Here is a 12,799-nt window from a genome sequence, read left to right as displayed (position 1 = left end):
CAGAAAAAAGATAAGTGAAGTTAAAGAATATATTTCCAGACATCCAGCTGACTAGCAGTATGCAACATGGGGATAAGGGCAGGACTGATTTATGGTATGCTCCATATTTCCATATTAAATTCAGACCAATTAGCCTTGCATTTTATTAAAAGGATTTAAATACGTAAGAATGGTGACACCATATCTTATATTATATCTAGTCTCTGTTTGTTGCACCATCAAAGTGCAACAAACAATAAACATCTGACTTGAGGTCAGACCTGCAGGCTTAGATTTACTCTCCTTCATTCTATCTTGAAATAAGAACATTTCTTTAGCTGATTCATGTTACAGTTGGGGTTCAGCAAAGGTGCAAGGTGGAGCCTTAGGCTGGCATTATTACTTGTTATTGGTGGCTGCTGACTGACGGCTTGAGGAAGGTGGTTCGGATAGGTAAGGGTTAGGGGCGGTCGCATACCTGACCCCAAAGCAGCAGTTGGGTAGCGCTCAATCAGCATTTAAACAATAAGGTAAGTCACATTAAGAGAGCTGCTGTGATTAATGAAAGCAGGAGAAGGGGGCTGGACTGGTTTGGGGTTGCAGGGTACAGTAAGATTAGGTATAGCAGAGGTCCTGTATACCTTCCTCCACTGTAGAGTCCTTTTAACAGTGACTCAAGTTACTGTGATAGTACTGAAGAATGCAGTTAATGCCGCGTTGACTGTCTTAGTGTATTGGTAAACTTTCACTGTCTTCAATTAAGTTTATTTCCCACATCACCCTTTCTTTTAACTCTGAAAGCCTCTGTACTCTATCTGAGGAGCTGTAACTTTAGCCAATGATGTCTGTCATCCCGGCCTAATCACAATCACCTTCCAGACGAGTTTCTGTGAAACTGGACACACCCTTTGTTCAAAGTCAACAGTTAAAGAGAGACTCTTGTTGTGCCTATTTTTCTGATTGTAAGCTTCTCTGTTAGACGATGCCACAGAAAAGGACCTTTCTGACCTGGTGTCGGAGATGGAAATGATGAAGATGATCGGCAAACACAAGAACATCATCAACCTTTTGGGAGCCTGCACACAAGATGGTGAGGGGAACAATATTTTTGATTTAATATACATTACATACATTCTGTTCAAGATAGGGTTTGAACACCTATTTGTGCTTGTGCAGGTCCCCTATATGTGATAGTAGAGTATGCCTCCAAAGGCAACCTCAGGGAGTACCTCAGAGCCCGCCGTCCTCCCGGCATGGAGTACTCCTACGACATCGCACGTGTCTCCGATGAACTGCTCACCTTCAAAGATCTCGTTTCTTGCACTTATCAGGTGGCACGGGGCATGGAGTACCTCGCATCTCAAAAGGTAAGGGGAGGACAGCCAAAATGTCCTACTTTCGCATCAACCTTCTAGCCCTCTGGCTGCTTGGATACATCTCTGTGCCAGTACTGAGTACTTAGGCTTAACAACAGCATCCAGGAGGGTTTTAAGTCGGAAGCTTGTTTGTGCTTCCCTGTGGGAACATCGTCCCCTGAAAACACTACTCATACCCCCTGCCCCAATCCCTGTATTGTCTCCCATTGCACAACAAAAGCCCCTCTGTGCAGAAGAATCGGGAGGTTCTCACAATGGGGGTACAGCCATGTTGGCCAAATGCAGCCTCACGCTCTCTCTCACTGTTGGAATGCGACTGTCTGACACACACACATACTTTGGTCTTTGCATATTTACAGTATACATGGCTACATATGAATCCTCTCCAGCCATGTTCTTGTGTGGGGTTGTATATTTGTTCAAATAATTATGGACCTGACCCCTCTCCTCCTTTTACTGTTTTCCCTCACTTTGACCATCCCATTTTTCTTCCTCTTACCTCATTTTTCCACTGTTTCCATCCCAGTGTATACACAGAGACCTGGCAGCCAGAAACGTCCTGGTCACAGAGAGTAACGTCATGAAGATCGCTGACTTCGGCTTGGCCAGGGATGTCCACAACATTGACTACTATAAAAAGACAACCAATGTAAGTTCTCACAACATGCATGCTGCACTCTGAAAGGTTTAGGTTGTTAGGTTATAGAGTGTTTTCTGCAAACAGTGTGAAATCCGCTCACATGGTTTAGGCTTTTCTCTGTGTTTTTCCCTCCCCTCGTCTTTCTGCTTCACCCCTTTCCTCTGCTGGTGTCTTGGCAGAAGCTACAGGTTCCCAGGCAGGCTCTGAATGTAGTGCTTCTCTGGACCATGCCTAGTTTACCCCCTCAGTCTCTTGTTCTTTTGGTTTCATCAACATTTACACAATTAGCTCCGAAAGAGACACGGAGAGAGAGAGTCAGGGGGAGAGAGGGAGCAGACTAAACATAACTGACATCTCCATAGTGGCCCAGTGGTGTCTTTCTTTCCCACCACAGAACAGCACAGCCTGCACATCCTCATTTAATATGCATGACTGCCTTTTCACTGCATGCACGATCATGCTGAGAACTAGCTGACAACCACAAAAATATTGGACGATGATGATGGAGGTGAGCACCAAGACAATAACCATGGCTCCAGCGATGATCTCTTAGGATCTGACTGAGCCATCAATTTTTACTTTTTATTCTTTGGTGCCACAAAATAAAATGTTAATGTCTACTTTGCTTTTGTTTTATGAACTATATGTATTCTGCACTGCAAAGTTATTCAAACCATTTTATCATGTTATAACCACAAAGATAAAATGGAGTTTTATTGTAGATAAAAATCTCAGAGTCTTGTGTGTGTGTTTGTGTTCAGCCCCTATTAACCATGATATGCCTAATTAAAATGTAACCAATAACCCTGTCAGAAATTGCATAGTTATTAAACAGAACCCACCTGTGTTTAATTTGATTTCAGTACAAATCCAGCTGTTTTCTTAATGCCTGAGAAATTTGTTAGAGAACACTAGTAAACAAACATGAAGATCAAGGAACGCGGCTCACAGACCAGGGAGAAAATTGTGGAGAATTTTAAAGCTGCATTTGATTATAAAACAATATTTGATGTTCAAAATAAGCTTTGAACATCTTGGAATGTTCAAAGCTTCCAAGATGTTTCTCTGATTATTAATCAGAGAAGAAGTCAAAAGGCCCATAGTAACACTGGAACAGCTGCAGAGATCCGCAGCTCAGGTGGAAGAGTGGGTCAGCAAATGATTGAAGCTCCTTTTTTACTCCCAGATCACATGATCTGTGAGTAAAACACCACAAGATGAGAAAAACTTTAACTTTAGCAGACTATATGAGGTCTTCTTAATGTGAATAGTAATAAAGCTCTAAGAAATGAGCCTGAGGAACTAAGTTAGTTAATTCAGCTCATGAAATTAGGTTTACCATTAAGCTAATGTACACTTTGACCTTGCCAAGAATGCTTAGCCTCTCGGCCTGTTTTAATGGCACACAGAGATAAACTCTTCTTTATCCGTGACCCTGTTTATCACCTCTCTTGCTTAAACAGCATAAACGGTCCGTTGGGAATTCCCCTCCCAGAGAGGCGCTTCTTTTACATCTTTAATCCCGAGGCTCTTCTCACATTTCAGTCTCTTTTTAGAGAATTGTAAAGATGCTGATGAGGCCCGGAATGAGGACTCCAAGGATTGCTTATGGCTTGGTTTTCAGTTAACCTTCCTCCTCTGTGTTTGCCTTTTCAGGGTCGTCTCCCGGTTAAATGGATGGCTCCAGAGGCGCTCTTCGACCGGGTCTACACGCACCAGAGTGATGTGTGAGTACAAAGCTACAGACAAGCTCGTGTGGCGAGTGCGATCACTGCTCCTTGTTTGTGCAATCAGATTTAAGTGAGATTTTTTTTTTTTTGTGCTATCTTGTATTTTTGGATGGGGGGCTTTTCGGGTACTGCGGGGGTGATTGGCTTTAAGGAGCCGGTGTTGACCAGTCTGTGGCAAAAGTGAGGATTTCACGCTAGACTTGTAGCCAATGCTGTGTTACTAATCTGACTGGCTTCAAAGAATCTGGAAGGAGCATGAAGCCCACCAGAACCCCTCCCCTCCTCTCCTTCTGCTTCTCCAGCTCGGCTCGGAAGTCTCCCCACCTTTTCGGGCCTCTACCCAATGTCTGAACACAACAGTGCTTCAGGCCTACATTCACTCTCCCCCCTGTTCGCTCTCTTCTCCTCATTCAGCAAAACTCTACACATGCTGCTGCTCATCGTTTTGGACTGGCTCCACCATCAAAATAACTCCCCCTCTTTCTCTTTTATCCCAGCATTCTTACTTTCTTTCATCTGGTATGTGAATCGTTGACCCGTCTCTGTCTCTTCCTCGTTTTATTTAAGATCAAGAGTATTCATTCTAAAAACAGAACAAAGCGAGAGCATCCCTCTATTTTGGGTGTTTGAGTCTCATGCGTCCTGACAGCGTCGTTTGAAGTTTCTGCTCCAGACACTGGCGGCAGAAAAGCGCATGTGGCAATTAGATAAATGCCTCGCATGCTGACCCTCGCGAAAGGAGGCTTTCGCTATGTGCACTTAAGCCAAACCCCAGTAGCGCACAAAACATCTCAATTAACGTAGGGAAAGCGCTTTAGGTTGGTTTCCCTCTGCGGCCGTTGTGTGCACATAAAAGAATCTGTGTACACACACCACGTCCTTCATGTTCTCCAATCAATAACGCAGGCGAACTAAGGAGAAAGGGAGTGTGTGTGTGTTTGTAACGCTGCAGTGCTCTGTATTGGCTCACCCCTAATTACGATTCATCACTCACATTTAGTAATTGGCTTTTTGTGCGTGTGCGGGAGGAGGTGAAGCTGAATCAAACAGCACAAGGCACAGGCGATCTATACATGACATCAGATTAAATGAATACATGAATTGCAATGACACTCCCCCTCTGCGGTTGTAACAAATGAGCTCAGCGGAGCAGCTCTGGAGAGTGTAGGTATGAGCTGAGGATTGTAGCTCAAGTGCAGAGAGCCAGACTTCAGCTTCACTGGAGATCCACAGATCAGTTTTAGTTTCAGATTTCAGTTTTTTTTTGTTTTGTTTTTTTTTTCCAATGGAACTTTAACTAGCATCAATTTTACTATTGTAAAAATTATTAACAGCAGTTATTTTTTTTTTGTTGGCTTTGAGCAATTATAAACTGTTTGGAGAAATGTTATGTCACATTGTGTGAGTTGCCGTAATACAGGTTATACATGCTGAGATGACATTTTAAGATATCAGCATCACAACTATAAACCGGAGTTGATTCTTGTATTCCCTGGAGAACATTTATATTTATCTTAACTCTTAAGATTTTCCAAAGAATGCCAACATTTACAAATTAAACACATACCATGATAGAAGAGGTTTGAATGCTGAAAAGGATAAAAAGGAGCAACTGCTGTCATCCAGTGAACCTTCCTGTTCCTGAAGTGTAAAGCTCATTACACCTTTATGTTTTCTCTGACTTTATTTTCAAACACTTCCCAGGAGGTGAAAATAGCCTAATTGTAATTTTCTTCTTTCGGTAACCGCTTCCACACCAAAGAGTGAAAGTGATTAATCTGACTTGAGGGTCCAAATTCAGGAGCTGCATTCTTAAACAGCCAATTAAGTCACAGCAGTGCAACAAAGGATGCCCATATTTAAAAAAATATGTGTCCTTATTTTACCCAGATTCAGAGAACGGGTCTAGTGTCTCAAGATTTTTATCTTTGTAGCTGTTGCAGATGAAAAGGGAGACAGGATATCTGTCGAGACAGAGCAGGAATAAATCTGAATAAAACAAATTTCACTAATTTTAACTCTTTGTAGGCCAGATCCCTCGTCAGCCGAGCAGACTGAATGCTGCATTTCATGATTCAGACACACCCTTGAATTGTTTTTCTTAGCGCAACCTTGACACACTTTGGTTTGGTTCAGTCATGAACCAGAATAGGAAAAGTGTGACCAATACCATCCAATCTTAAAACCTTCAACTCTTCTTCCTTCAGTCACAACCTCTATACTAATAGTGTTATAGTTAGAGAGACCTATTATCACTTAGTCATGGTGCATTTACTGACTGACTGAATAAAGAACGCATTCCATATTTTCAAATTGTCCATCTGTCTGGGCCGGCTGAGCTGTAGATTGGATTTTTGTTTCCACTCATCTCTAGTAATCCACCAATTTACATAATAAAGTTTTACCATTCACATGTATGTTGCCTTTTGGCAGCAATGAGAAAGTCCTGCAGGAGAAGCATATGACATAACATTATGACTTAAATTTGATGAGATATGGAGTCCTCAGTCCTAACCTTGTTTACACAGAGGCATTCATTAATTAAAGGACTCGCATAAACATACTCTATGTTTGAAGCTGGCTGAAATGCATAAGTGCTCTGCTCTCCACTAAGGCAGTATGCCAGGTCAGCTAAGTAGCCCCCTGAGTTTGTGTGTTTATTTTTGTAAGTCATGGCTGCTTGCAGGTGGACACCATCTTGCACAGCTAAACAAGCTGACAAGTGCTGAGCAATGGTTACAAAGTGTCACAGAAAGGAGAGGCAAGTGTGTCAACAAGGGCTGAGATGCAAAGCACTGATAGAGGAGAGAACAGACCTGGCTGATTGTGTAAACAGATGAAAGAAATGATAAATGCCCTACCGTCATGTCTTTGCAGACTTCTCTTGATGACCTACTCATGTGCTCTGTATGCCTGAAGTCTGTGGAATGCACACTATGTTACACAAAATAATGCATCCCTTTAGTTTTCATCAATAATGAAGCCGCTGAAGGAAAAATTAACATTGAAGAAATGGTGCTCAACAACAGGAAGTTGAGGCAAGGAAGCAGTTAATAATTAGTAGTCACCACCTCCGTCTCTGGACGTCCTTTGTTGATTATTTCTCTTTTGTCTGCTGTGGGTGGTCCAGTGTTTGCTTTGGTTTGGTGCGACTGGACAATGCCAGGCTCTGTAACCGGCCAGCTGGGCACAAAAGGCGTCATTGAGATCAGAGTCGAGCAGCACTGCCAGCAGCTTTGCACCACAAGTCACTAGAGAACAGACAGTGGGCATTGACACCACTGATGTTACTGTGTTGCATTTCCTCTGTCCATTAATCAGCGGAAAGGATGAAAATTATTTGCCAAGTGGTCCCAATGCTCCTATATAATTGATTCTTTTTATATTTGCATAAAAAACTCACCTTTCCACATCTTTTCTGTAAATAAAGCATGTATATTTCCTGTTTTTCCCACTAGCTGGTCATTTGGGGTGCTGATGTGGGAGATCTTCACCCTAGGAGGCTCACCCTACCCCGGCATTCCTGTAGAAGAGCTCTTCAAGCTGCTCAAAGAGGGACATCGCATGGATAAGCCTGGAAACTGCACCAATGAGCTGTAAGTTTGACACTTTTCACCAAAATCCAAATTTTTTCCAACCAATCCATATTCTGAATTAGCATTAATTGCTGCCTTGGGACTTCGTGAGAGATTCGTTTGCATATGATAAATGCCTCTGTGACTCTGTCAGGCATCTGTACAAAACTGTCTCAATTCTCAATAAGGCCTCAGAAGTGAAGAGACAAAAGCAGAATACACAGAGAAATGCACAAACATGGCAGACAAATCAGATATTGGTATTCTGGACTCATTACAGCGTCTTAAAAGGTATTTACATGTTTGAACATTTTTTATATTACAACAAACCTCATAATAATATCTAAGGATTTTACACAAGGACTGTAAAGTGACAAAACTTCTTACTAGTGAAAATAGGAATAGTGTGACATAAATTTGTTGTCAGCCTCTTTTACATTGACACCCGTAAAAAGAAATATCTAATTCGGCCCAATCATCTGGAGGTTACTGACTTGGTTTACCACAAAATAATAAAAAGTTCTGTATTGGAGTGAAGTGGACATTTTGTTTTCTTAAATTTGTATGAATAAAATTTTCCACCCTTCAATAAAATCCAGTGCAACTAATTTTTGCTGATAGTGATGAATAAAATCTAGTGCAACAATTTGCATTCAGAAATTACCTAAATAGTTCAACATAAACTTCACAATAAAACATTATTATGAAGTTGTTTCCATATTGTTTTACGCATAGCAGGCCGAAAAGTGACATACTTTTGGTGTAACCCCTCTAAACTTCGATCCACCTAAATAAAATCCAGTCTCTGAACTTTCAGAAACGTCTAGCCCAACACAAATTGTCCACCAGCACAAAGTAGGGAAAAAGTACCGGTGTTATCATTATGAAAACGATATCTTCTCCTCGCTCAGGTACATGATGATGAAGGACTGCTGGCATGCCATCCCATCACAGAGACCAACCTTCAAGCAGCTAGTGGAGGACCTGGATCGAATCCTCACCCTGAATACTAATGAGGTGAGTCTAGCTGTTTTTCACACCTCTCCAGAACCTCCTCTGTTAACTCATTCGCTTTGGGTGGTCACAGTTCATGCCTCATGTACCTTCCTTCCAAACAGATATTTAATTGTGGTGAAACACCAAATTATGATACACGCAGGACCATAACCAGGTTTGGCTGGGCATTGCCAGCAAGTTTATGGAGCCAGGTTGACATGAGGCCCATTGCTGAGAAATGACTGGATGATGCCATCGTTGCTCAGCATAGCTGCTGCAGTCCAGTCGTCACATCGATGCCTCGTTGCCCTTTTTCCATTTCCTTCTTTCTCTCCCTAAAAAGAGGCCGCCAATAGAGAGCTGTCAAGACGTGTCTGCTCTGGAGTCAGACCCTCGCGTATTTACGCCAAAAATCTCTAACTATGAGTTCGAACTTTTGAAATGTAATAAAGCTCCTCTTTCTTGCCCCTTTTTCTCCCCCCTTCCTTCACCTCTACCCCAAACCGCTGGCAGATGTGGAGATCTTTAGTAATATGAGCCTTTTCGTGTTGAGCTGGGAAAATGGAAGCCAGTGCTCTTTTTCTACAAAACCCCAAAAACTCCTCATCCACACAACGAGACCCAGTAACAGCCATTAAAGACAAGCAGAGGGGAAAAAGGGGGCCTCAACAGACACAAACATCTTCACAAGACTGGACTGAGTCAAAAATTAATAACAGGATTTCTGGAGGTTTTCATCTTTCCTTTTTCATGGCGGTTAGCTGAGCTCTGCCAGCTTCTTGATTCTTTTTCAAACCATCTCCTGTTGTTTATGTCAAACTTTTCAGGGCCAGGTTTCAGATCTGTTTTGACTGAAGTTATGGGAGAGGATTCAGTGGAGGGCCAGTGTGTCGTTCCCCAGTTTCCATGAGAATTTATGAAAATTACATTTTGCTACGACTGCTAAAGCATTCCTATACGTTGTTTTTCTGATTGACCAACACAGAGTGTTTCTAAATAGTGAAGTGGAAGGAAAGTAAGATGTGGTTTTCAGCCAAATATGAATTTGAAAATTGTTACATGCCAGTTTAGTCCGCCAGTATGAGTTCTCTGAGCAATTTCAGCTACAACTCTTTTTGGGTAACGTCACACTCAAAGTAATTTTTGCCCTTTTTATTTGCCAAGTAGCTAAACCTCAATAGGATTTGATGAAAAGCGTCTGCGAACATCAATTTTCAACTCATGTGAATTCAAATTAAATATTTGAACTTTCACTAGGCCTTTTATTAAACACACTAATATTCAATCAGAAACATTCTGTTGAATTATGCGTTATATGCATGGTCTGAAAAAGTCCTGAATTCAATCTTAATTATCAATTTAAAACGCAAGTTTCAAATTTAATTTTAACTGCCAGATGTTCAGCCTTCCCTGCAAAACTTTGGAAACAATCCTGCTCCTAAAATTTAATAGAAGCCTCTTTCTATTTCTTTACGAGATGAAAATTTAAATATTATTAGTAGTTATCCACATGCAGTTTCTTTGTTACAGAAAAGCATATACATAGTTTGCAATTTTTGGCTTGAGAACAGCTGGCCGAATCCCATCATCTTGTGATCCTAAAGTATGATGTTACTGCCACCATTTTTGACAGTATATGTTCAGGCAGGGATTCTGCTTCACATTGTTTTCCGTGTCTCAGCCAGAAAGGCTAACATTTATGGAAACTGGTCAGATCACTTTCTTCCATAAATAACTAACGGTTACCCCGTGAACAGACAGTCCCACCTGAGTTGTGGATTTTTGCAGCTCCCTCAGAGCTAATAAGTCCTTTGGCTGGCTCTTGTTTTCATGTGCTGCTTGTAGTGCCTGTCAGTTCAGGTCCATGTCTTGGTTGGCCCACAGTTGTTCCACATAAACTGCCAGTTTTACTCTCGACATCCAACCCATCTTGAACTGCTCTGCCGTGCGATCAGGTCAACTTTCTTCTCTTATTAGCTCTGCTGGATCAGACAGCAGCCTGCGATTCAATTTATTACCTGTTATTTCTACAAATATTTTCATGCAGTATCCAGTTGAAGATTATTTTTCTTTTCCATTTTTTATATCCTCCCAGGGTGATTTGGTTTGGTTCAGATAAATATCATTATGAAGGTGATACTGTTCTCACCCCCCCACCACCCTTTTCCTGTCCTACTCTGGAAAGTCCCGAGTCTTACTGACCCGGTTTCAGCTCTCAATTTATTTTCTCCTGTTTGCTTTTGATCCTGTGCCACTTTTTTTGTTTCTCTAAATGTAGATTTTTTTTTCTAACACTCCTTTTCTCCTCTATTTGCATCCTCAGGAATATCTGGACCTGTGTGCTCCTACGGAGCAGTATTCCCCCAGCTTCCCTGACACTCGCAGCTCCTGCTCCTCCGGCGACGACTCTGTGTTCTCCCACGACCCCTTGCCGGATGAGCCCTGCCTCCCCAAGTACCAGCACATCAACGGGAACGCCAAGAGATGAGCCTCTGCCGGCTCAGACCCTGAGCCAACTTTTGGCCTGCCCCAACCTCAGAGTTGCTGAACACACGTAGCACAGACACCTTCTCTGAAAAGGACCTGATCGGGGACTCGCACTGCCACACACTAACACAGAACAGTTGAGGTCTTAACTGAGGGGATGGAGCGTGTTATGGAAGCTCCTTCCATAACGCCTCAGGGAACTGACATTCCCTGAGGCCTTCTCTTCCTCTCTCGTGTAAACACGCAGCTTTTTCTCATCTTTTGGTTCTCATCTTCCTACCCAGAAGTTCCACAGCGCTACTTGCTTGGTGACCAAGTAGCTGTGGCTGGCATTCCAAGACTTGTTTACTCCTGGAGGAATGTGTGGACTGGTATGAACTGAAAATAAACAAAGGAAGAAGAAAACATGAAACTAGAAAACAAATAGGAAAAAGGGACTCACATATGGAGCACCGACTAACAAAACAGGAACACAAGGAGAGCAGATATAAAATCTTTTCTTGTTAATTTTGTAATATTGGTGCATTATTTTTTTTCCAGTTCTCTAGATAAACATCCCTGATTATTCTGGAGAAAGAATTCACAATGTAATGAAAAGTGCTGGCTATATTTGTAAATATATTCAAATATGTATAAAAATATATTATATATTTACTATGAATTATTTTTTTGGATGGACTTGGAAACAACCCCCACCTTCACACCCTGCTCCCATTTATGAGGCAGGTTATGCTGACAAATGTCCTATATTTCTCCTCACAGAACCTTTGTTAAACACACACTCACTTTCTCAGTAACACAGTTAAGTATTACCTTTCAGGGACTGCGCTAGTATGTTAATTTATTGAGTTACATATTTTCAAAAAAAGAATTAAAAAGTACAAAAGAAAAAAAAAACAGCAACAAGATGGTGGGAATGATTACATTAATGCTGATGATATGGAATAATCCGTTAAATTTATGGTAATTTAAAAATAATCCTTCAGCAGTTAACAGAAAGGTTCTATTTTTAGAAGTTTGGAGAGATCCAGATTTTGTAAGTTTTATACATGAATGTGAATATTAAGTTAAAAAATGTTAAAACTGTACATTTTATAGTCATCTAATCCTTTTTGTATTTAGACATTGATGCCGTTTCTATCCTCTTTTTTTTTTTTTTTTTTGCCACGGTTTGCGATATGAAATTCCTTGGATATTTATATATAAGTAAAAGACTAATTTGAAAATGTCTATGTGCAATCTGCTTCCTCATTTGAAACAAAGATAAACTCAAAATTCCCAGGACAAAATTGAAACATGAAAAACAATGTATTAAATCAAGTGATTTTTGTTTTTGTTTCCTACTGGACCAACATTAAGATGCTGTTTTGGAGGCATTCATGCTGCATTTGCAAAGAATAAATGTTGAAAATATACCTACCTGTGCTTGTTTCAAACTATGAGTTTCTCTATTTGACTTTGTTTCGCCTGCTGTACACGTGCCAAAAAGATACATCCCATGTTATCACTGAACAGTAAAAACATTTCATGTTTTAGGCTCTCAGAACTTGGATAAATCTGCTAAGGAGCTATAAGTGAACACATCTGGATTGTCCAGATTGAAAGAAAAACTACAAAGCTCAGCACAGATGCAGATTAGATCCACTTAAATAGATGTTTAATTCATGGCATGATGTCAAAGCAATTCCATTAATGAAAAAGGAAACTTGTAATTGTAATGATGGTCCCGCTTTGCAATGCGATCTGTCTGAGGGATGAGCCAAAGACGGCTTGTCTTTCACTGATATGTTCCTAATATGTTCATGGATGGCCTCATTGATCTGTTCTTATCAGAACAGATGTAATTCAGCAGAGCGAACGGCTGATTTAACCGATTTGATCTAAGTTAATCACAGCAGATCTGGTATTGGGTTTCATTAGCAGCAGTAAATGTGGCCATTCTCTGTTTTAGAGGCTGCTCGTCTACCCTGCACAATATTATACAGATAGAAGAAACAGAAATGGCCTTTATTGTCC

At 41.1% G+C, this 12,799-nt stretch overlaps 1 protein-coding gene across 6 annotated transcripts in view; it reads left to right on the top strand.

Annotated features, from left to right (window-relative positions):
* LOC129359558 (fibroblast growth factor receptor 2-like) overlaps positions 1-12,198 on the top strand; it is a 54,355-nt gene extending 42,157 nt beyond the window's left edge. For all 6 annotated transcript variants that reach the window (XM_055029204.1, XM_055029203.1, XM_055029202.1 and 3 more), the window contains 7 exons: positions 959-1,069; positions 1,156-1,346; positions 1,882-2,004; positions 3,652-3,722; positions 7,184-7,321; positions 8,212-8,317; positions 10,620-12,198. In XM_055029204.1, the coding sequence (XP_054885179.1) occupies positions 959-1,069; positions 1,156-1,346; positions 1,882-2,004; positions 3,652-3,722; positions 7,184-7,321; positions 8,212-8,317; positions 10,620-10,784 (905 nt within the window). In that variant the 3' untranslated portion in view covers positions 10,785-12,198. The remainder of the gene's footprint in view (positions 1-958; positions 1,070-1,155; positions 1,347-1,881; positions 2,005-3,651; positions 3,723-7,183; positions 7,322-8,211; positions 8,318-10,619) is intronic.
* Positions 12,199-12,799: the final 601 nt, after the last annotated feature.

The sequence above is a fragment of the Poeciliopsis prolifica genome, unplaced genomic scaffold (genome assembly GCF_027474105.1).
Source record: "Poeciliopsis prolifica strain line A6 unplaced genomic scaffold, Auburn_PproV2 SCAFFOLD005, whole genome shotgun sequence".
Lineage (NCBI taxonomy): Eukaryota > Metazoa > Chordata > Actinopteri > Cyprinodontiformes > Poeciliidae > Poeciliopsis > Poeciliopsis prolifica.
The sequence above is the reverse complement of the archived record's forward strand: the minus strand, read 5'-3'. Positions and strand labels throughout refer to the sequence as shown.